Here is a 21,577-nt window from a genome sequence, read left to right on the forward strand (position 1 = left end):
GAGGTATAACCCTAAAACAGTTCTCAACTTTCAGAAAAATTTCCCCATATGCCCCAATGTAAAGCATTATAACTACAATATGAAGTGTTGAGATGCAGTACACTTTTGCGCCTCCTCTCACATGCGCAGAAGTAGAAAATAATTCCACTGCGGCTTTTTTGACTTGGCTACGTTGCATTCTCGCTCAGAATCGTTTGCCCCTTGAGACATGTGTTGTAGAAAAATTTAATGTTTTGAAATAATTTTGAGGTTATGTATAGTTGGAGACTGCAAATAGTAAATAATGACATCGCGACTAAAGAATGGCAGATTTGTTAAAAAAAGAGTAGGTGATAAAATAAATAATGCCTTAGCAGGTATGTCTGATGCTAAAAAATTAAAAACTGAAATTACAAATAAGGAAACAGATCGAGATGAAATCCCTGACGAGAACGGCATAGTTACGTGGAAAGTAATTGCTAAAAATCTAAAATGCTGCAGCTGTAGAAGTCTTCTAGATCTAGAAAACTTCAGAACTTCAAAACAGAAGGCCTTCATTCACATTTTAAAATAAAATGTGATTCATGTGAAACATTGAATATGGTTAATACTGGAGTGAAAAATAATGCAGTCTCTGAAATTAATTCATCCGTGGTACTCGGTAAGTTATTAATATAATATTTTAGTAATTATCATAAATTATACACCTAATTATCATCAATTTATTAATATCAATTGGTCTATCACTGTGTTATTGCTTAATTAAAAAAAATATACATATAAATATAACACTGAAGTTAGCCGTCAACTGTTAATTTTAAAAATTCTCATAACAAATCAATTACAATACAAAAATGCTTCTGAAAATTTTCATTTGTAATTTTATTAATTTTCACATGTGAAATTTTTTAATGAAATTTTTTTTATAGTAATTTCAGTACTAAAAAATTTAAAAAAAATTTCTTGTCTGTCAACTTCAGTGTCATATATAAATTTACTTAGTTTATTGTACGATGTATTAATTAATTATGTGTTTCAGGTGCTATTCATTCAGGTGTAGGAAATACAAGTTTGAATAAGATTCTAGCTTGTGCAAATTTACCTCAAATGAGATCACAACAATACAAAAAATATGAGAGTATAGTTGGCAAAGCAATTGAATCTGAAGCAAGGGATAGTTGTAAGCGAGCTGCATCAGAAGAAAGGGAGTTAGTTATTAAAAATGTAAAAAAATTATGTGATACATTGTAAGCGTTTATTTAGTTAGATTAATTTAAAACTTTACAAGAGCTCATGCTGATAAAATAATAATTATAAATCACATTTTTACACCAATCTTTTGAAATTGTAAATATTATTGTATTTTACTGAACTGAATTGTAACATAATTTTTACTCTAATTTGTAAATATTTTTTTTGAAATTTTTATCATGTTTTTTGAATATTGTACTCTATAAGATGATTTATAATTATTATAATATCATCAAATGTACAATATGCGACAAATTTAATTTTAACTAAAAAATAATACTAGTAACTTTGTTGTTTCTATATCACAATAGATTTATTAAGTATTTTTGTTACACCTGTGTGTAAACAGTTCATAACAGTAAATCATATACTTTCTACACCATATATTTTACAGGAAAATGTTTGTTCTATGTTGTATATTTGATATTGAGTTGAGTAATTAAAATTTTTAAAAATGATTGAAAATTAAATAAAATAAATTATTTCTATTCTAGGCCTCCAGAAATCACAAAAGATATTTTTCCTCAATTAAATCTCCTTAACATCCATTCACAGAATAATAATAATTTATTTGACACTGCTTTAGGTGAAATAATAAATATAATAGTATCATTTGATATGGGTTGGACTAAACGTGGTAACGGACGTAGCTATGATAGCTTGAACGGCTATAGTACAATTATTGGTTTCTTATCAGGGAAAATTTTGGATTACGATACGAAAAATCGAAAATGCCGAAAATGCGATCTGGGGCATAAAAAAGAAGACCATGACTGTCGATTAAATTTTCACGGTAGTGCTAAGGCTATGGAGGCAGCAGCCGGAGTTCAACTTGTGAATCATAGTACTATTCTGAAAGAAGCAGGTCTTCAAGTACGAGTCATCATAGGAGATGAAGATAGTTCTATGATTGCTGCTGTACGAGCAGACAACCCAACGAAAAAATTCCATAAATTATCTGATAAAAATCACTTAGCTAAGAATTTCGGGAAAGAATTGTACGGCATGCAAAGTAAATATAAAGAATTGACTAGAAAGAATGTTATACCTCATTTAAAAAAATGCTTCACTTATGCTGTGTCTCAAAACAAGGGCAAGTCTGAACAATTGGCAGTAAATTTGAAGCAAATACCTGATCATTTATTTAATAGACACGAAAATTGCGGTAGTTGGTGTAATCCTAATAAAAAGCATACTATCAATTTATCAGATGAGACTTTATACGATGCATTGGTCAATTTATTTAAAAAATATGCTTCAAATTCTCATAAATTCTCAATAGCAGCTTCTAGTCAAGCGAACGAGAGCTTTAATAATATTGTCGCAAATAAAGCTCATAAAAATAAATGTTTAAGTACAACTGCAGCTTGTGATATCAGAGTAGCAACTGCTGTTTGTATTAAAAATGATGGTAACCAAAGTATCTTGAATATCCAAAATAAATTAGATATTCCTAATGGATCTAGAACAGTTAAATATGTTCATGATAGTGATATAGCACGAGAGAAAAATCTACATCAAACAAATCAAAGACAAAAAAAATACGTAGAATAGAATTGAAGCAAAAGAGAGAACTATTGAGGAAAAATAATGAAAAATGTGAGGGCATTACTTATGAAAGTAATTATGGAATAGATAAATTGACTAATTATGTTCGTGATAGCAAGAACTGTGATATTAAGCAGAGTAATATTTTAGACGAAGATAAAACTAATGTTGTTTATTTTGATATTGAAACGACAGGATTTGCAGCTGATGCTCATATTTTACAAATAGCTGCAATCTGTGATACTGTAGTTTTTAATGTTTATGTACATACCAAAACAAAGATCTCGACATCAGCAAGCGCTGTTACTAAACTTCACCATGATCATGCGGGAAATTTATTTTACGAAAACAAGCAGATGCAAACTCTGAAAATTTCGGATGCTTTAGAATCTTTCGGACAATTTTTAGAAAAATTATCTAAGAGCAAAGAAAAATGTTTGTTAGTTGCACACAATGCCCGCTTTGATGTTCCTCGACTTTTACGTGCAATAAGTAATGTAAATGCTTCTAAAATTTTAGATTTAATTGTAGGCTTTGCGGATACTTTAGCAATATTTCGATCGGTCTTGAGTGATAGAAAAGGTCCTGGTAAATTTAAATTAGAGAGTCTCAGTCAAGATTTTTTAAAAAATTCAGATAATGAACAACAATCATTCCATGATGCAGCTTATGATGTTCTAACTTTACAAAATATAGTGGAAATATTAAATTTAAAAAATAATTTATTCACTAGTTTTAAAAATGTGACGTTTATTTGCAAGAACTATCTGATGCAAATAAAACGAAACATAATTTAAAAGTATTAACGGACTTAAAAGATATTATTTCGTTAAATATGTGCAAAAATTAGCTATAAATGATATTTCTGTTGATTATTTGAAACAAATATTTAAACAGGGAGGAGATGAAGCTATAGTGCAATTATTTACTGAAAAAGTAAATAATAAAGTAAGAGTAACAAAAAAGAAAGATATTATTAAGAACGTCTTAGACTTTTTAAAAAGCTTACCAAAAAACTCAATTAAAAAAACAAAAAAAAATAATTTAAAGAAGGAAAGAGTTTCTAAAAAAGAATAAAATTATTGAGTAGTATTAATGTTCTTCTAAGGCTAAAAATAAGTGCCTTTATAAAATATTTATTGAAAAATGTAATTTTAAATAAATAAATATTTATTATATTTATATTGTTGCTGTATTCTTGATTTATATGCTATTTATTATTTTACATATTTACCTTTCCTATAAAGTAAATTTGTGCTTAACCTATATCCATTAAATTTTTATAGTTATTTGAATCTGTTGGGCTTCTAATGTATTTTGAACTTCCCGCGCAGTGCAACGTTGCCAAGTCACTATCTCTCACTTATTAGGTTATAAGAGAACGCTTGAAAATCATTAAAAGTAACAAACTTTGAACATTATTTATAAAAAAATTAATACCGCTCGTTTATGTTTTTTTTCAAAAAAAATACTTGTTATAACTTCAATTACATATTCTCAGTTTTTAAAAAAAATCCTAAGAAAAGTATGGTTGTTATTCAATAAAATGTTCGCTCTAACTACGGTCAGGATAGGGAATACATGTTAAATGTACGATTTTTAATTGCTAATATTTCGAAAATTAATACCGCAAGGACTATTAAAAAAAATTTATTCGTATAGAGGACACTTAGAAGTACGTGTATTCAAAAATTGAGGAATATTGTAAGAAAAGTGATTTTTCACTATACCTCCTTAAATCATAAACGATAAAAATAAAACTTGAGATCTTTAAACTTCAATAAATAATTTGATCAACAAATTTATCGGTAGTAAATAAAAAAATTGACATTGAAATAAAAAAGTTGATTTTAAAATAAAAAAAAAAAAGAGTCTTTTTTATTATTAAAGTTACTATTTTCCTGAGTTTAGTTACAAATCACTCCGATTCATTCGGATGACTTGTTTTAATGTGGTGACTGAATTCGTACTGAGTAGTGAAGCGTTGCTTACAGTAAGGACACTGGTAAGGCATCATCGGATGCGCTGATCTCAGGTGAGCTACTGCCAAGTCTCGTAGGACAAACGGCGATTGACAAACTCCACAACGATAACTGTGTAAAAATTAATTTATTAATTATTTAAATTTTTATAAATTAATTAATTTATTATTTTATTTTAATTGCAAATAAAAAAAAAATAACAAAATCTTTTACCCTCCAGAAGTTCTGATAAGTGTTCTCTTTAATGGCACAGTGTAATTTTGTTCTTCAGGCTTGTCATCAGGCTCTGAAAAAGAGGACTCTGGTTTCAACGTAGGCATCGGTTTTACATCATCAGTATTTTGCACCTAAAAATAAAAATAAATATTATAAAATAAAAATTTTGAACGACTTTTAAAATATTAATTTTTGCGTTAAAACATTAATAGATTTAATCAAATTACAATACGATAAGTATTTAGGCTGCATTCGAAAATTCTCTATCTCTAGATACATAATTAAGAAATGACCTCGTATCTTGTGAAATATTGACATTTTTAAAGATATAAGCTCACTCTGACGTTACCCTCATCGAGACCTTTCATTTGAGAACCGACATCAATTTTTCATATATTTTACATCTTACATATATGTATATATGAAAAATATATCAAAATGCATGTGGGTACTCAAATGAAAGCTCTTGATGAGTGTAACATCGAGATGAGCTTATATCTTAAAAAATGTCAATAATTAAGAACTGACTTTGCTATCTTGTCAACTAATGATATTTTTGAAGCTATAAGCTCACCCCGACTTTACACTTATTGCGACATTTCATTTGAGTACCCACATCAATTTTTCATATATTTATATGTACTATATATATATATATATATATATGTATATATGAAAAATATATCAAAATGCATGTGGGCACTTAAATTAAAGCTCTCGATGAGTGTAACATCGAGATGAGCTTATATCTTAAAAAATGTTAATAATTAAGAACTGACCTTGTGTCTTGTGAACTATTGACATTTTTAAAGATATAAGCTCACTCTGACGTTACCCTCATTGAGACCTTTCATTTGAGTACCCACATCAATTTTTCATATATTTTACATATTACATATTATGTATCTATGAAAAATATATAAAAATGCATGTGGGTACTCAAATGAAAACTCTTGACGAGTGTAACATTGAGATGAGCTTATATCTTAAAAAATGTTAATAATTAAGAACTGACCTTGTGTCTTGTGAACTTTTGACATTTTTAAAGATATAAGCTCACTCTGACATTACAGTCATCGAGAACTTTCATTTGAGTACCCACATCAATTTTTCATATTTTTTACATATATATATATATATATATATATATATATATATATATATATATATATATATATATATATATATATATATATATATATATATATATCAAAATGCATGTGGGTACTCAAATGAAAGCTCTCGATGAGTGTAACATCGGGATGAGCTTATATCTTTAAAAATGTCAATATTTAAAAAAGTACATTGCAATTTAACAAAATTCATTATTTAATAAAGCAAAATTTTATCATTTATAGTCCGCAATTCACGGTAGTCACATAGTCACTGCAAGGTTGCTAGTTATTATTAATTAAAGCGGTATCAAAAAAATAAATAATAATAATAAGTTTAAAAAGTATTTAAAACTACTGTAAATTGCAAATCACGTTAAAAAATAATAAATAAATAAAATATTTAGCCAAATTAATTTATTTAAAATTCTACCTTAGGCTCGATGTGTATTCTGATATGTAAATTTCTCAACTGCGAGGTATCAAAGGTCGCCGAACACTTAGGACATTTAAATTTCTTAATTTGGTTGCCGGGTGAGATTGTTGGAGCAGTTGATGAAGACTCCTTGGCCACGGGTAATTTACTAAGCGAATTCTTCTTTCCAAACTGAGGCACTCTGGCACACTGATGAGTAATAAGTGAAAGTTCTTTAAAGAAAATTTTATCACACTTCGCACAGCGATATGTTCTATCTACTACATGAATTTTTTCATGATTCTCCAGTTGGGATTTTTCTGGGAATGGTTTGTTGCAGACTGAACAGTCATATGTGATAACCTTAGCACGTTTATGAGACAACTAAAATAAAAAAATGAATAAATAAATAAATAATTATTTATAAACTATTATAGATAAATAATTATTTATAAATTAAAAAAGAAATAATAAGAATTTAATTTACTACCTCATGCCTTTGTAATTGCCATTTTTCCCTGAAATTTTTTTTACAACTACTGCAATTAAAATTCTTAACATTTAAATTGTCTGAGTGTGTTTGAAGATGATTCAGCATTGTCGTATGATCATTGAACCATTGTTGACAAATTCCACACCGCGCGACATTTTTATTAACATTTGTACTCAATGACGTACGCTTTGCTGGTCTCTCTTCATCAAGTTCATCTTTATCCAAAGTCTAAAAAATAAAATTTATTTTTTATATTTAAAAAAACAAATTTCTAACTTAAAAAATATTCTTCTGTAAATACTAAAAAGAAATAAATAAAAACAAATTAATTAATTGAATAAATAAAAATGAATAATTAATTTTAAAAAATACCTCAGAAAAAGTTCGACAGCGATCTTTAGCTCTAACTTCCCTTTCTCTCGCCTCCCTCTCATCGTTCAGCGCTTCTTCTTGCTCAATAGTACTGATTTCCGGTTTCATAGGTGGTTGCTGATTATGCTCACTTAGTTTATGAGCTGCTAATCTTATAAATAAACCAAAGGATCTTCCACAGATATCACATTTGTGTTTCTTCGGTTCGTGTGTCCGCATATGGTTCGACAGTGCACTTTGCTGAGTACAAATCTGCAATTAAAAAAAATTCAAAATTAAATTTTCATTAAATCATTAAAAAATAAGAACTATCAAATCATTAATAATACCTTTCCACACGTAGGACAAACAAGACTTTTAATTCCATCAATAGGTTCTCGTTTCACTGCGTCAAAATTTAAGTGGTTCTGCATCAAGTCATGAATTTTCTGAAAGGGTTCTGCTTTGATCTCATTTTTATGTCTGTGACACAATTCTAAAAAAAAAAAATTTTTTTATTTCTTAATCCTCAATAACATTAAAATATTTAAGCAATTTTTTTAATAAATTACAATACCTTCGTGTCGAGTTAATTCATCAAAAGTTCTGAATATTATTAAACATTTTCCACATTCGTGTTTTTTAGGACATTCAAATTCCATGTGCTTTATTAAACTCTCTTTGGTCCTAAAAAAAATCAAATAATTAATTTTTCTATTAAATTTTCAGGATTTTAATTTATTCCAAGTAAAAAAAAAATTTTTTGGTAATGAATTTTTTAGTATTTTTATAAATGAAAATTAATTTAGCATACATTTAATTATTTTTAGAATTTTTTTGAACAAATAAATTATGACAAAAAAAAATTGAAATTTAGAAATTAACAAAAATTGAAAATGGAATTTAAAAAAAAGTTTATTTGGAACTCATTTACTTATTAAATAAATTAATAAATTATTAATATTAAAATAAATTTAATGCAATTTTTTATAATTCTAATTTAATTAGTTGTCTTTAATCATTCAAATAAAAAAATTTCCACAATAATTAACTAAACTCACTTGCAATAACTATTACACATCGAGCAACACAACTGAGAGTTACTCTTCGGTGACACATCCTTGCAATCATTAACAGTCAGGTCCCCTTTGAGCACCCGCTCCAAAATACTAGTCTGCTTTTCATCAAGGCATCCATTTTCTCCAACAGTGCTCGCGTCAGCCAAGCTGTGGTCACTATCTCCAACTCCGGATTCAAAATCCAGTTTATCTAGATCAGCATCAGCTGGTTCTTCTTTTATCTGAACTTCACAGGGCAGCTCTACCATAGGTTCCGCTTCTTTCTCACGCACTGGAGCGAATTTTGCCGGCAATGGGACTAGCGGCGGTGGAGCGCGTTGCTTTATCATACAGAGCCTGACCTAAACTCAACAATTTATTATTAATGATTAATTATTTATTCATTTATTTATATTTTATACACTGAAAGAACAAAATGACACTAGATATCATCCCAGATTATATTGTGTGATATCTGGATTATACTAGCTACTATCTGAAAATTTTTTTCACTCAGTATAATCTAGGATGATGTCCAGTGTCACCTGTTCTTTCCGTGTAAGGGAAGTAAAAAAAAAATTACCTGGCAAGGATCTGGAGAAGCAGACATAGCATCCAGGAACATCTTGACCGCAGTGAGATTCTTGCTAGCCAGCAATTTAAAATGCATATTCTTGTAAACACTCAGGCAATATTCTCTGAACTCGTAGGCATCATCCAACCTGGCAGCGCAAAACTGGCAGATTTTCTTGGGAAGCGGGTCACTTTTGTACACCATTACAGGCAAGCAAACCCGCAATTTCTGAGCAACTCGTCTGCGAATACCTTCTTCACCGAATATCTCGAACATCTCGGTCTTTTTTTCTGAGCACAAGCGGCAGGAACCGTTCCAGTCCAATGGGGCCATATTTAATTATTTTACGCCAATTGATTAATAAATAAACAACAATCTAGTAGAAAAAAAAATAAAATGTGAAAATTAATTTAATAATTTTATAATAAATAAATTATGGCAAAAAAATTGACATAGAAATTTTAAAAAATTAAAAAATGCAATTTTTAAAAATTAAAAAAATGCTATTTTAAAAATTAAATAAAATTAAAAAATTTTCAAGTGACTGCTAATTTTAATGAAATTTAATAATGAAAATTAATACGAATATTAAGTTAGCCGCCATCTAAAATTAAAAAAAATTTTTTTTATTAACAAAATTATTACAAAAAAATTTTAAAAAAAAATTCAATTTTAAAAAACTTTAAAAACTATAAGTGCAATTTTTTAAAAATAATATTTAATTCTAATTTAATAATTAAAAAATAACTCCAAAAATTAGCAATGTCGGCTAACTTCACTATTATAAATTAATTTAGAATATATTTTAGAATTTTATAATAAATAAATTATAACAAAAAAAAATTGACTTAGAAATTAAAAAAATTACAATTTTTTTTATTAAATAAAATAAAAAAATTTTCAAGTGACTGCTAACTTTAATGACATTTAATTATGAAAATTAATTGAGAATATATTTTAGAAATTTATAAAAAATAAATTATGGCAGAAAAAAATTGACATGTAGAAATTTTATGGAATTTTTGAATTTTTTTTTTAACAATTTTTGTTCAAAAAAATTATTTTTAAAAAATTATATTTTTAATTTTTTAAAATTTCTAAAAGTCAATTTGTTTTTCCTTATTTCTCTGCAATAATTTTCTTGTCACCAAAATTCTTAAGATTATTAAATATCTGCTAAATTAATGACATTAAAGTTACCAATTACTTGAACATTATTAAATTTTATTTAAAAAACAAATTTATTCTAAAAAATTGCATTTTAAAATTTCTGTCAATTTTTTTGCCATAATTCATTTGTCACAAAAATTCTTAAAATTATTAAATATCTGCTAAATTAATTTTCATAGAAATAAAAAAAAATAAAAAATTACAATTTTTAAATAAAAATATGCAACAAAACGTAACAAGTTAATTAAAATAAAATAAATAGTTGTCACGAAGAAAGAATAATTAAAATTAAGGTTATTCGGCACAAATTGTCGTATTTTTTTCTCTAGAAAATTCCACACAGAGATTCATGCTTAAAAATATTTATCACAGTTTTATCAACACAAGCTGGTGACATTGTAGTTAATGCTGATGATAGATAGTTGAAGTGGATGGATATAAATCACATTTTGTTGCACTTATTAAATTACATAGTATGTCGATATAAATATATTTATAATTAATATGTAGGTTTTAATACTTAGTAGTGAGTAAGCTGATGATCAGGTTGTAACATTACAGATTTCAGCATTGACTTTCACTCGACATCTATAACTTGGCCAGAGATCCTAGTCATGGGCAGTTGGACAATCTCCAGCGATCCGCCATGCCGTTTCATAAACACTCAACCTCTTTAGACTTCAGCTCTAGACTTACAGCTGCTCCTGGCTCCCAGCTCTAAGCTAAGGCTAAGAGCGTTACTCAGCTTTCAGCTTTCAGCTTGTACATTGTACATAGCAGCAGCAGCAGCAGTCACTGGCAGTGTAGTGTAGTGGCAGCCCAGTCCCAGTTTCAGCCTCAGTCTACATATTTACTCACTACTCAGTCTCCCAACTCCCGATACCCAATACAAACCCAGTTCTCAGTCTAGTGCTTCTTAAGTTCGGTATATTATCAATTGTAACGACATCTGGGATTCTCCGCTTGGTAAATTAAAAAACCGGTTCTTGCACCTGATTACTGTTTATATGTACTAATAAATACTTGTAAGTAATTATATATATTTACACACAATAATTATGACATTAAAGTTAGCAGTCACTTGACAATTTAAAAATTATTTTTAACAAACAAATTTGTTCCAAAAAATTATTTTTAAAAAATTGCATTTTTTATTTTTTTTTTATTTTTACATGTCAATTTTTTTTCTATTTTTTTTGCCATAATTTATTTGTTAAAAAAATTATTTAAATTATTAAATATCTGCTAAATTAATTTTCATACAATTATTATGACATTAAAGTTAGCAGTCACTTGACAATTTAAAAATTATTTTTAACAAACAAATTTGTTCCAAAAAATTATTTTTAAAAAATTGCATTTTTTATTTTTTTTTATTTTTATATGTCAATTTTTTTTGCCATAATTTATTTGTTAAAAAAATTATTAAAGTTATTAAATATCTGCTAAATTAATTTTCATACAATTATTATGACATTAAAGTTAGCAGTCACTTGACAATTTAAAAATTATTTTTAACAAACAAATTTGTTCCAAAAAATTATTTTTAAAAAATTGCATTTTTTATTTTTTTTTATTTTTACATGTCAATTTTTTTTCTATTTTTTTTGCCATAATTTATTTGTTAAAAAAATTATTAAAATTATTAAATATTTGTTAAATTAATTTTCATTGTAAATAAATTTGTTCCAAAAATTATTTTGTAAAAATTTTTATTTTTATTTATAATGTCAATTTTTATAAAAATTATTAAAAAATAATTTTTTTTTGAATTTTATTTAATACTTTAAATAAATAATAACAAAATTTTATTTTGGAGTAAAAAATTAAAAAAAAATGATTTTAAAAATTTTTAGAATGATTTATTATCTTAATTATAAAATAAATTGTATTTACTTGTACATATTGACGTAATTTTGATTGCAAGTGATGAAATTTAAAATCAAAACAATTTCCATGTGTTTTGACACGTGAGCAAGTTTTCTTAACCTCTCATTGTTTATTTTTAGCTTGTGGAGAGAATAATTCATATTTTTCTATTAAAAATCGTGTTTAATAACACAAGTATTGATAAAAATGGGAGAACTTGAGTTACTGAGAGAGAAAATTGGATTAAGTGAGTCGAAAGCCAAGGAAACGTTGAAAAATGCTCAAGTTACTAAGAACTTACTCGCTTGTATTGCTGAGGTATTTATAAAAATTATTTTAGGATGTATTTAATATTCTTTCATTTAATTTTTTTTTTTAATCATTTTTTCCAACAAAAAATTACATAAATCGCGTGCTTAAAGGTAAAAGGGCTTATAGCTAAGGGTTAATAGGGATTTGTGCTGAAAGGGCGCATAAAAAAATTTTTTTTTGCCATTCGGTTTGAAATTGTCTGAAACGTAAAAATCAGTGAAAAAAAAATTTGGTTGAATAATAGTTTAACAAGACAAGTTATACTAAAATAACAGCCTCATATACAAAGTAAAGATATAAACAAATAGAAAATAAATCAATCAAAAACAAATTACGTAAAAATTAAGTGATTAATTTAAAGTAAAAACTACGATCAAGACAACAACTAACTATAATTACCTGGATATTAACATGGACAGTGCAACCAAGGGCAATCTAGCTGCACAAACGGCGCTATGTAAGGCGAAAACAGACAGCATCCGGTACGGCATGCTCTATACTAACCAAGGCCAGAGCCGACTCCTGGAACGCCAGAACCCATTTGTTTAATAGCTTGGTAGCTCCAACAATTTTATATGGAGCGGAAACTTGGGGCTTAGACCATCTGGAGATAATTGACAAAGCACAAACAGACTTTTTCAAAAGAATTCTACTGTTAGCACCAAATACACCAGGATACATGATCAGGCTGGAAACTGGAATCACCAACCTCTCAGCAACTCTCCTAGTACTAACATGGAAGTGGATAACACGCATCCTCAAGTTGGAGGATGATCGATGGCCAAAAATCTGTCTGTTCAATCTCATTAAGCTAGCGAATAACCCAAATCTTAAGACCAAATACAACTGGGCCGAAAAGTTCAACAAAATCATCAAGGAAACTAATATGCCGAACATGTTCGCCAACCTCGACCCCAAGTTTTGGGAAAAACATCTTGCTGACTTTCAAAATGCTGCGGTGGAAAAAGCAAAACGCCAAGACTACGATTGCTACCTACGTTCGACATCCTTGCAATCTCAACTAGTATGGACTAGACAACCCGACACGCCCATGTACCTGAATATCCGTTGTCCAATCTACCTGACTCGTATGGTTGCCCAACTGCGACTCGCAAATATATATAATTGCCGGATCACGTGCCTTGAACACCATCTCCGCTTATCCCCCAGGGAATCCTGCAAAATATGTAACTCCAGTGTTGAAACAGTTGAACATATATTGGCATACTGTCCTGCTCTTGATGATCTGAGAAACAAATACCTTCACAATATCGCCGTAACCTATCCAATAAACACACGTACGCTGCACACTCTGAATATCTACTCCAAAAAAGAAATGGAAAACCTGGCTCGATTCATCGCTGCAGTTTCTACCAGAAGATCCAATACCTGCTTATAACCCTCCCTTCCTCCCCCACATACAGCTCTTTTCCTTGTCACATTAAATTCTTCCCAAAAATGAATAAATTGGTACAAATAAATAAATAAATATGTAACTGTGCCTCCCAAATCATAAATTGTAAATGAGATGCATTGTTATTATCTTAAAAACAATAAGTATACATACAAATGCTCTGCCAGCTGAGACTGTGGCTGTGGATAATTTGGTTGAATTTAAAAATGCTTGCTTCAATCATTTCTTTCAATTTGATACTTAAATTTGAATTAAATTAAATTATATTTAAATTCGATTTTCACTTTCAATTTCAATTGGAATTTTTGAATACCTATGCGTCTTAGATTTATTTGTAATTATTTTAATTATCACTCTGAATTATTGCTTTGAATTGATATTAAATTAAATTATATTTTATAATTATAAGATCTTTCTATATATCTATCTACATACATACATACAAGTAAAAACTACGTAAATAATTAAATCACGCGTACTTTATTGTTTTTTGAATATATTTCCTTTTTTAACTTTAAAAAATTTTATAGTTGAAATTTTACGCCGCTACTACCACAGAAAGTTTTTTTTCACATTTTTAAACTACGAATATGTTCTTTTGTAAACTGGCTGACAAAAAAATTATACGCCCTTTCACCCAGTTAAATCACCAAAATTTCGAATTCTTAAAAGTAAAAGGGCGTATAATTAAAGACATACGCCCTTTTACCTTTATAATTTTTTTTTTCAATTTTAAGCGTAGAATGTGTCTACTACTCGATTGGCAATAAAAAAAAAAAATATACGCCCTTTTACCTTTAGGCACGCGAAATATTAAATTATTTTTAATAGTAAAATAAAATAAAAATAATTTATTTGTAGGCTGATAAATTTGGAAAACTCGATAAAGACTCAGGAATTTTATTATATCATTTGGCTTCCAAGATCAAAGCTCAGATAATTGACAAGCTGGGTTTTGTTACTGAGTATATTGTCAATAAAAAGCTGGACACTACTCAGCGGGTTGAAGCCGCGTTGGCCTACTTGTTGAGCAACATCCGCGACAATGTTAATATTCGAGAGTTCGAAGAAGCTTGTGGTGTTGGGGTTGTTGTCACTCCGGAACAGATTGAAGCCGCGGTTGAGAAAGCTATTAAGAATCACTTAGATGATATTAAAGAACAAAGGTATATTTAGTTTATAATTATTAATTATAATTAGCAAGTATTAGATTTACATGTGGAAATTTAAAAAAATTATAAGTGAGAATTATTTTTAATATTTTTTTTTTGCACGCCTCATAGCGCGAAGCGCGTGAGGTTGTGCTTTATATACTCGACTCGTCAAGGTCAAGCAATTTTGTGATCTTTAAATGCCTCTATCACTACCATATTACACTTATACAATGATATAAGTAGATGTACAACGAAAAAACACTTAAATTAAACCATCTTTTACTTTCTAAAATCATTTCATGTTGCTATTTTTAAAAAAAAAACATTTTGAAAAAAATTTTACGTGGACGTCCGGATGTCACCCCGTTTTGGATGTACCAACGATTGATCCCGAACAAATTGATATTTCAAGATCGGACTTTTTTTATTAGTTTAAGAATTCGATTAACTGGGTCCGTATTTCATATCAGTGGCCTAGTTTACGTATTTTTTTTTAAATTGAATTTTTATTAAAATTCACTACAACCGTACAAAGCCAAACGAACTTTTCTTATTTGTCACGTGAAAATTATGGCGCCACTTGATCAAGCTAGATTTTTTAGACTGCGTGCGCATATGACAAGAAAAAAAGGCGTTGATATTTAAAAAAAAAAATAAAAAATATGTAAGGAATTACTTAATTATTTTTTTTTTTTAATCAATTACACAATTAATTTTTTTCTTAAAAAATGAATGAGCGTTATGAGGTGTGCACTTTTGGATTTTCCAAACTTTTTTATAAAAATTCCAAGGATTATCAGATGTCTGCTAATTTTAATATTATGTTAATTTTTTAATTATTTTAGATACCGATTCAATTCAGGTTTATTGATGGCAGAAATAAGGGCTGAGTTAAAGTGGGCGAGCGGTGAATCTGTAAAAATGAAATTGGAGTTCAAATGATTGATATTCTTGGGCCCAAGACTGCTGAAGATGAAGCTCCAGTTGGTAAAAATCAAAAGACAAAAGCTAAAGCCGCTGATAAAGCGAAAGCTAAAAGTATAAAAAAAGATGACAAAAATGACAAAGGTACTAAAATTAATTGAAAAATGATTTAGTTTGCCAATACAAATTTTTAGCATTTTATTTTTTATTACAAAAATTTAATTTGTAAAAAATTTTAAAAATTTAAAGTGCAATTTTTAAAAAATACATTTTAATTCTAATTTAATAAATTAAAAAAGAATTAAAATTGTCGGCTAACTTAAGTATTATCTAAAATTATGATATTGAAATTATCAGATATTTGAAAATTATTGGAATTTTTTTAACCAATCAATTCTTAAAAAAAAAAAAAAATTATTAAAAACTTTTATAAAATTTCTACTTGTAGAATTTTCAAGTTAAATTTTTTATTACAATTTAATTCTTATAAAAAATAAAAAAGCTGTTCATTTTTTAATTAACAATTTTATGAAAATTAAATGTAACACTAAAGTTAGCCGACGTTGTTAATTTTTTGATTTTTTTTAATTATTAAATTAGAACTAAAAAATATTTTTTAAAAATTGCACTTACAGTTTATCAAGTTTTTTACAAATGAAAATTTTTTTTTGTTTTGTAATCATTTTCAATAAAAAAAAATTTTTTAATTTTTAGATGTCGGCTTAATTATCGTAAATTAAATTAGCCTAATCTGAAAATTTTAATAATTTATTTAATTAAAAATATTTATAAAAAAAAAATTAAAAGAAAAAATTTCACATGTAGAAAATATTAAAAATCATCCGTGCAATTTTTAAGAAAATATTTTTTTAGTTCTAATTTAGTAATTAAAAAAAATTAAAACCCCCGACTAAATTTAGTGTTACATTTAATTTTGATAAAATTGTAAATTAAAAAATGAACAGCTTTTTTATTTTTATAAGAATTAAAATGTAATCAAAAAAATTTAATTTGAAAAATTATACAAGTAGAAATTTTAGAAAATTATAAGTGAAAATTTTTTTAAATATTTTTTTTTTTTATTATCTAATTTAATTAATAAAAAAAAAATCAAAAATTATCGGCTAATTTTAGTATCATAATTTTTATTTCAGACTCAAAACCAGCTGAGGAAAATTCCGACTCTGCAAGGACAATAAGCGAGTTAATGAAAACCAAGGTCCACTTCCACAAGCCCGGAGAAAACTACAAAACAAACGGCTACGTGGTGACTCCAAACACTCAAAAATTACTCGCGGAGCATCTAAAATCACCGGTGGACAAGTCCGGACCCGCTTTCCCCCAGAACCAAATGGAATCCTCCACATCGGCCACGCGAAAGCAATAAACATAAACTTCGGCTACGCAGCGGCTCACAACGGAATCTGCTACCTTCGCTACGACGACACCAACCCCGAAAAAGAGGAAGAAAAATTCTTCACAGGCATCCGAGAGATGGTAGAGTGGCTGGGGTACCAACCAGCAGCAATCACACACTCATCAGACAACTTCCAGCAATTGTACGAATTAGCAGTGAAGCTGATAGAAAAAGGCCATGCGTACGTTTGCCACCAGAAGAGTGAGGAGATGAAGGGGTTCAACCCTCCCCCGAGTCCTTGGCGCGAGAGACCTATTGCAGAAAGTCTCCAGCTGTTCGAGGACATGAATAACGGGTTGCTGGACGAAGGAGAAGCTACCTTGAGGATGAAAGTAACTCTAGAGGAAGGCAAGCAGGACCCAGTGGCTTATAGAATTAAATTCACGGCTCACCACCGCACCGGAGAAAAATGGTGCATTTATCCTACTTACGACTTCACTCACTGCCTGTGCGACAGTATTGAGAATATCACTCACTCTCTTTGCACCAAAGAGTTCCAGACAAGAAGGTCTTCTTATTATTGGCTCTGCAATGTCCTGGATCTTTACTGTCCAGTCCAGTGGGAGTACGGGAGGTTGAATTTGAGCTACACTGTCGTGTCTAAAAGAAAAATTGCTAAGCTAATTGACGAAGGCATCGTTGCAGACTGGGATGATCCAAGATTGTTCACCCTGACTGCTTTAAGAAGAAGGGGATTCCCTCCAGAAGCGATCAACAATTTCTGCGCCCAGATGGGAGTCTCTGGCGCCCAGGCTGTTGTTGAACCAGCGGTTCTTGAAGCTGCTGTTAGAGATGTTCTGAATCTAACCGCTCCCAGACACATGGTGGTCATCGACCCGATTAAAATCACCATCGCTAACTTCACAGACCAGCTCCCGACCAAAATTGAGGTCGCTGATTTTCCCTCTGATCTTGACAAAGGACAACACTCTATTGCTTTTGATGAAATTGTTTATATTGAAGCCGCTGATTTTAGGGAAGTCGAGGAAAAAGGATTCAGAAGACTCACTCTAAGCAATCGGTGGGGTTGAAATATATTGGAGTGGTTTTGACGCTGCAGAAAATTGAGAAGGATCCTAGTGGGAAAATTACTGGGCTGGTTGTTCGACAGGAACCGGTTAATGATAAGAATAAGCCTAAAGCGTTTATTCACTGGGTTGCTAAACCGAAGCTTGCTTCTATTAGGCTATATGAGAAGTTGTTTAAGCACAAGAATCCCGAGGATGTTAATGAAGTTCCTAATGGGTTTCTTAGTGATATTAATTCGCCGAGTAAGAGGGAAGTTGTGGGGTATATTGATGCCGGGCTTGATGCTGCTAAGCCGTTTACGCAGTTTCAGTTTGAGAGGAATGGATTCTTTTCGGTTGATCCGGATACTCGACCGGGAAAAGTAAGGGTTTTGATTATTTTTATTTAATAATGTTAATTTATTTTTATTATTCTTATTATATTAAGAAATGAGCTTGTATCTTGTGAACTACTGACATTTTTAAAGAAATAAGCTCACTCCGACATTACACTCATCGAGACCTTTCATTTGAGTACCCACATCAATTTTTCATATATTTATGTATATTATATATATGTATGTATGAAAAATATATCAGAATTCATGTGGGTACTCAAATGAAAGCTCTTGATGAGTGTGACATCGGGATGAGCTTATATCTTTAAAAATGTCAATATTTAAGAAAGTTCAGGGCAATATAAAAGATATCTTGTGAATTATTGACATTTTTGAAGATATAAGCTCACCCCGACATTACACTCATCGAGACCTTTCATTTGAGTACCCACATCAATTTTTCATATATTTGATATATTTATGTATATGTATATATGAAAAATATATCAAAATGCATGTGGGTACTCAAATAAAAGCTCTTGATGAATGTAATGTCGGGGTGAGCTTATATCATTAAAAATGTCAATATTTACGAAAGTTCAGTGCAATTTAACAGATATTTTATGAATTATTGACATTTTTAAAGATATAAGCTCACCCCGGCATCACACTCATCGAGACCTTTCATTTGAGTACCCACATCAATTTTTCATATATTCATATATATTATATATATGTATATATGAAAAATATATCATAAATGCATGTGGGTACTCAAATGAAAGCTCTTGATGAGTAAAACATCAAGATGAGCTTATATCTTTAAAAACGTCAATAATTAAAAAAGTACAGTGCAATTTAACAAAAGTCATTATTTAATAAAGCAAAATTTTATTTATTTATGATTCATAAGTTACGGCAGTCACATAGTTGCTAGTAATTTTTAAATACTTTTTTAACTTCTCATTATTATTGTTATTTTTATAGATTACCGCTTTTTATAGATTAATAATAATAATTTATTTTTGTTTTTTTTTTTAGCTTGTCTTCAACAGAACGGTGACACTTAAAGAAGATGCAGGAAAAGTGTAACTTAAAAGTCTTAAAAATAATTAAACTGATTTTGTACTGATTAAATTAATGAATAATTTAATTTTTTTGTACACCGTACAATTAATAAAAAATTAATTCATCATACAAGATTCATAAGTAGGTACCATATATTTAATATTTATAAATGCATCTTCGCCACCATATCTCTCCAATACTTCTAAAGTTTCTTGAATCAAATCCGCTGGATTTTCCCCACGTTGCTGAGAGTAATCAATACCTTCTCCAAGATTCACTGCATCAAATTTTAATATAATTAATTATTATTGTAATTATTTTAATGAATTAAATAAACTACCATTTCTATCCTTGAGTAAATTAGGAATTGGAAGAATTTGTCTGAAGTAAGGAACCAAAGATTCGCCAACACAATCAGCAGATCTGACCAGCCGCTGCAAAGCTCTCATTGTCGTGCAAATAATTTCCGGAACTTTGGTATTCAAAGCATCTGCAATAGTGGATAAATATTTATTATTATAATTATTAAGCAGACACTCAGGGCATGCAAATCTGACTATAACTTTTAATTGGTATAATTAATTGTGGCACGACCGGTAATATTTTGGGACCACCGTGCTCCAGCATGTCCGAGATTCCCTGTTCGACTAAAAATTTGTACGGGTGCTCGGTTTCAGTCAACCCGTCGAAGAACATCGGCAAGTAGTGATGAAAATCCAGCTCTTCTATGTTTACTTTCAGGTTATTGATGAAGAGTCATTTTCTATTGAAATTGGAAACAAACCGCGTTCGTAAAATTTACGGAACTTTGACGGTTTTGGCGGATTTGGTTTGTAGAGACCGAACTTGGGAGGTTTTGCTACAATTGTGTTTTCCTGAAATTTTTTTTTAATTAATTTTTTAATTAAAAAAAGTTGAAAATTTTTATTTTTATTATTTATATTATTTTGTAATGAAAATAAAGTTAGCCGAAATCAAAAAATTTTTATGACTTTTTTTATTGAAGAATTATTACAAAAAAATTAAAAAAATTTTTTTTTCATTTGTTAAAAACTTCAAAAACTATTTTGCAATTTTTTAAAAATATTTTTTACTCATAAATTAATAAAGCAAAATAAAAAAATAAAAAATGTCGGCTAACTTTATTATTATTATTATTTTTTATATTATTTATTTATTGATTTTTTACATTGTTATATTTTATTATTTATTTATTAAAATATTAGTGTTATAAGAAAAGTTTTGAAAAATTTAATTTTTTTTTTAAAATGTGTCTTACAATTTTTTTATACGACCAATAATTACAATTTCATTGTAATTTCTTAATTAAAATTCATAATAAATTATTCAAATTTTTTTAATTATAAAAATCTTAATTTTGAAATTCCGGATTTTTATTGGTCTTAACAAAAAATTGAGACACTTTTTTTGTAAAATTAAATTTTGAATAAATTTTATTTTAAAATTTGAATAAATTTTATTTAAAATTTTTTTATACGACCAATATTTCTTCCGCAATTTAAAAAAATTACCATCATTAATTATTAATAATTATTTTGAAATTAAGACAAAAATTTTGGCTCTAATAATAATTAATTTTTTAATTTATATTTAATTTACCTGAAGAGCTTGAATTGTAAACGCTGGAACAACTCGGGGTTTTTTTTTATACTTTGGATTATTTTTATGAATTTCAGCCCAAAATTGTCGCTGATTTACCATTATTAAAATTAAATTAATTACGCAACTAAAATTTATTTAATTAATTTTTGTGCAATTGTTGGACAAATAATTTTATTGTGCTGTCGTAGCGTAAATTTATCAGCTAGAGGTTTAACAAACTGTCAGCTGCCATAGCAACCTTAACGCACTGCGTCAAAATGCTAAATAATTAATATAATATTAATATTAATATCGATACATAT

At 28.6% G+C, this 21,577-nt stretch overlaps 2 protein-coding genes and 2 pseudogenes across 3 annotated transcripts; 2 read left to right on the plus strand and 2 right to left on the minus strand.

Annotated features, from left to right (window-relative positions):
- The first annotated feature begins 502 nt into the window (after window positions 1-502).
- LOC123275364 lies at window positions 503-3,490 on the plus strand. The gene is made up of 3 exons (XM_044743445.1): window positions 503-640; window positions 1,019-1,226; window positions 1,725-3,490. The coding sequence occupies exons 1-3, from the start codon at window positions 580-582 to the stop codon at window positions 2,782-2,784; spliced, it is 1,329 nt and encodes a 442-aa protein (XP_044599380.1). The 5' UTR covers window positions 503-579; the 3' UTR covers window positions 2,785-3,490.
- A 1,101-nt stretch (window positions 3,491-4,591) lies between these two features.
- Window positions 4,592-10,804, minus strand: LOC123275366 (zinc finger protein 808-like). Of its 2 annotated transcripts, none has more exons than XM_044743446.1 (10): window positions 10,670-10,804; window positions 8,989-9,355; window positions 8,409-8,767; window positions 7,925-8,034; window positions 7,698-7,843; window positions 7,369-7,620; window positions 6,994-7,224; window positions 6,522-6,887; window positions 4,974-5,107; window positions 4,592-4,871 (listed from the first exon to the last, which is right to left on the minus strand). In XM_044743446.1, the coding sequence occupies exons 2-10, from the start codon at window positions 9,310-9,312 to the stop codon at window positions 4,697-4,699; spliced, it is 2,097 nt and encodes a 698-aa protein (XP_044599381.1). In that variant the 5' UTR covers window positions 9,313-9,355; window positions 10,670-10,804; the 3' UTR covers window positions 4,592-4,696. The 2 variants fall into 2 exon arrangements, with proteins under 2 accessions (XP_044599381.1, XP_044599382.1); XM_044743447.1 differs by lacking the exon at window positions 10,670-10,804 and adding an exon at window positions 10,353-10,512.
- A 253-nt stretch (window positions 10,805-11,057) lies between these two features.
- On the plus strand, window positions 11,058-19,781 carry LOC123275365 (annotated as a pseudogene).
- LOC123275367 lies at window positions 19,717-21,559 on the minus strand (annotated as a pseudogene).
- Window positions 21,560-21,577: the final 18 nt, after the last annotated feature.

The sequence above is a fragment of the Cotesia glomerata genome, linkage group LG1 (assembly GCF_020080835.1).
Source record: "Cotesia glomerata isolate CgM1 linkage group LG1, MPM_Cglom_v2.3, whole genome shotgun sequence".
Taxonomy (NCBI): domain Eukaryota; kingdom Metazoa; phylum Arthropoda; class Insecta; order Hymenoptera; family Braconidae; genus Cotesia; species Cotesia glomerata.

What these genes read in the sequence shown, in the direction of transcription:
- LOC123275364 (XM_044743445.1), top strand. Translation starts at nt 580, where the DNA reads ATGGTTAATACTGGAGTGAAAAATAATGCAGTCTCTGAAATTAATTCA. An exon ending in TAATTCATCCGTGGTACTCG is followed by an intron (nt 641 to 1,018) that starts GTAAGTTATTAA and finishes TATGTGTTTCAG; the next exon opens with GTGCTATTCATTCAGGTGTA. An exon ending in AAAAAATTATGTGATACATT is followed by an intron (nt 1,227 to 1,724) that starts GTAAGCGTTTAT and finishes TTTCTATTCTAG; the next exon opens with GCCTCCAGAAATCACAAAAG.
- LOC123275366 (XM_044743446.1), bottom strand. Translation starts at nt 9,312, where the DNA reads ATGGCCCCATTGGACTGGAACGGTTCCTGCCGCTTGTGCTCAGAAAAA. An exon ending in ATGTGTAATAGTTATTGCAA is followed by an intron (nt 8,035 to 8,408) that starts GTGAGTTTAGTT and finishes GATTTTTTTTAG; the next exon opens with GACCAAAGAGAGTTTAATAA. An exon ending in GGCAATTACAAAGGCATGAG is followed by an intron (nt 6,888 to 6,993) that starts GTAGTAAATTAA and finishes TTTTTATTTTAG; the next exon opens with TTGTCTCATAAACGTGCTAA.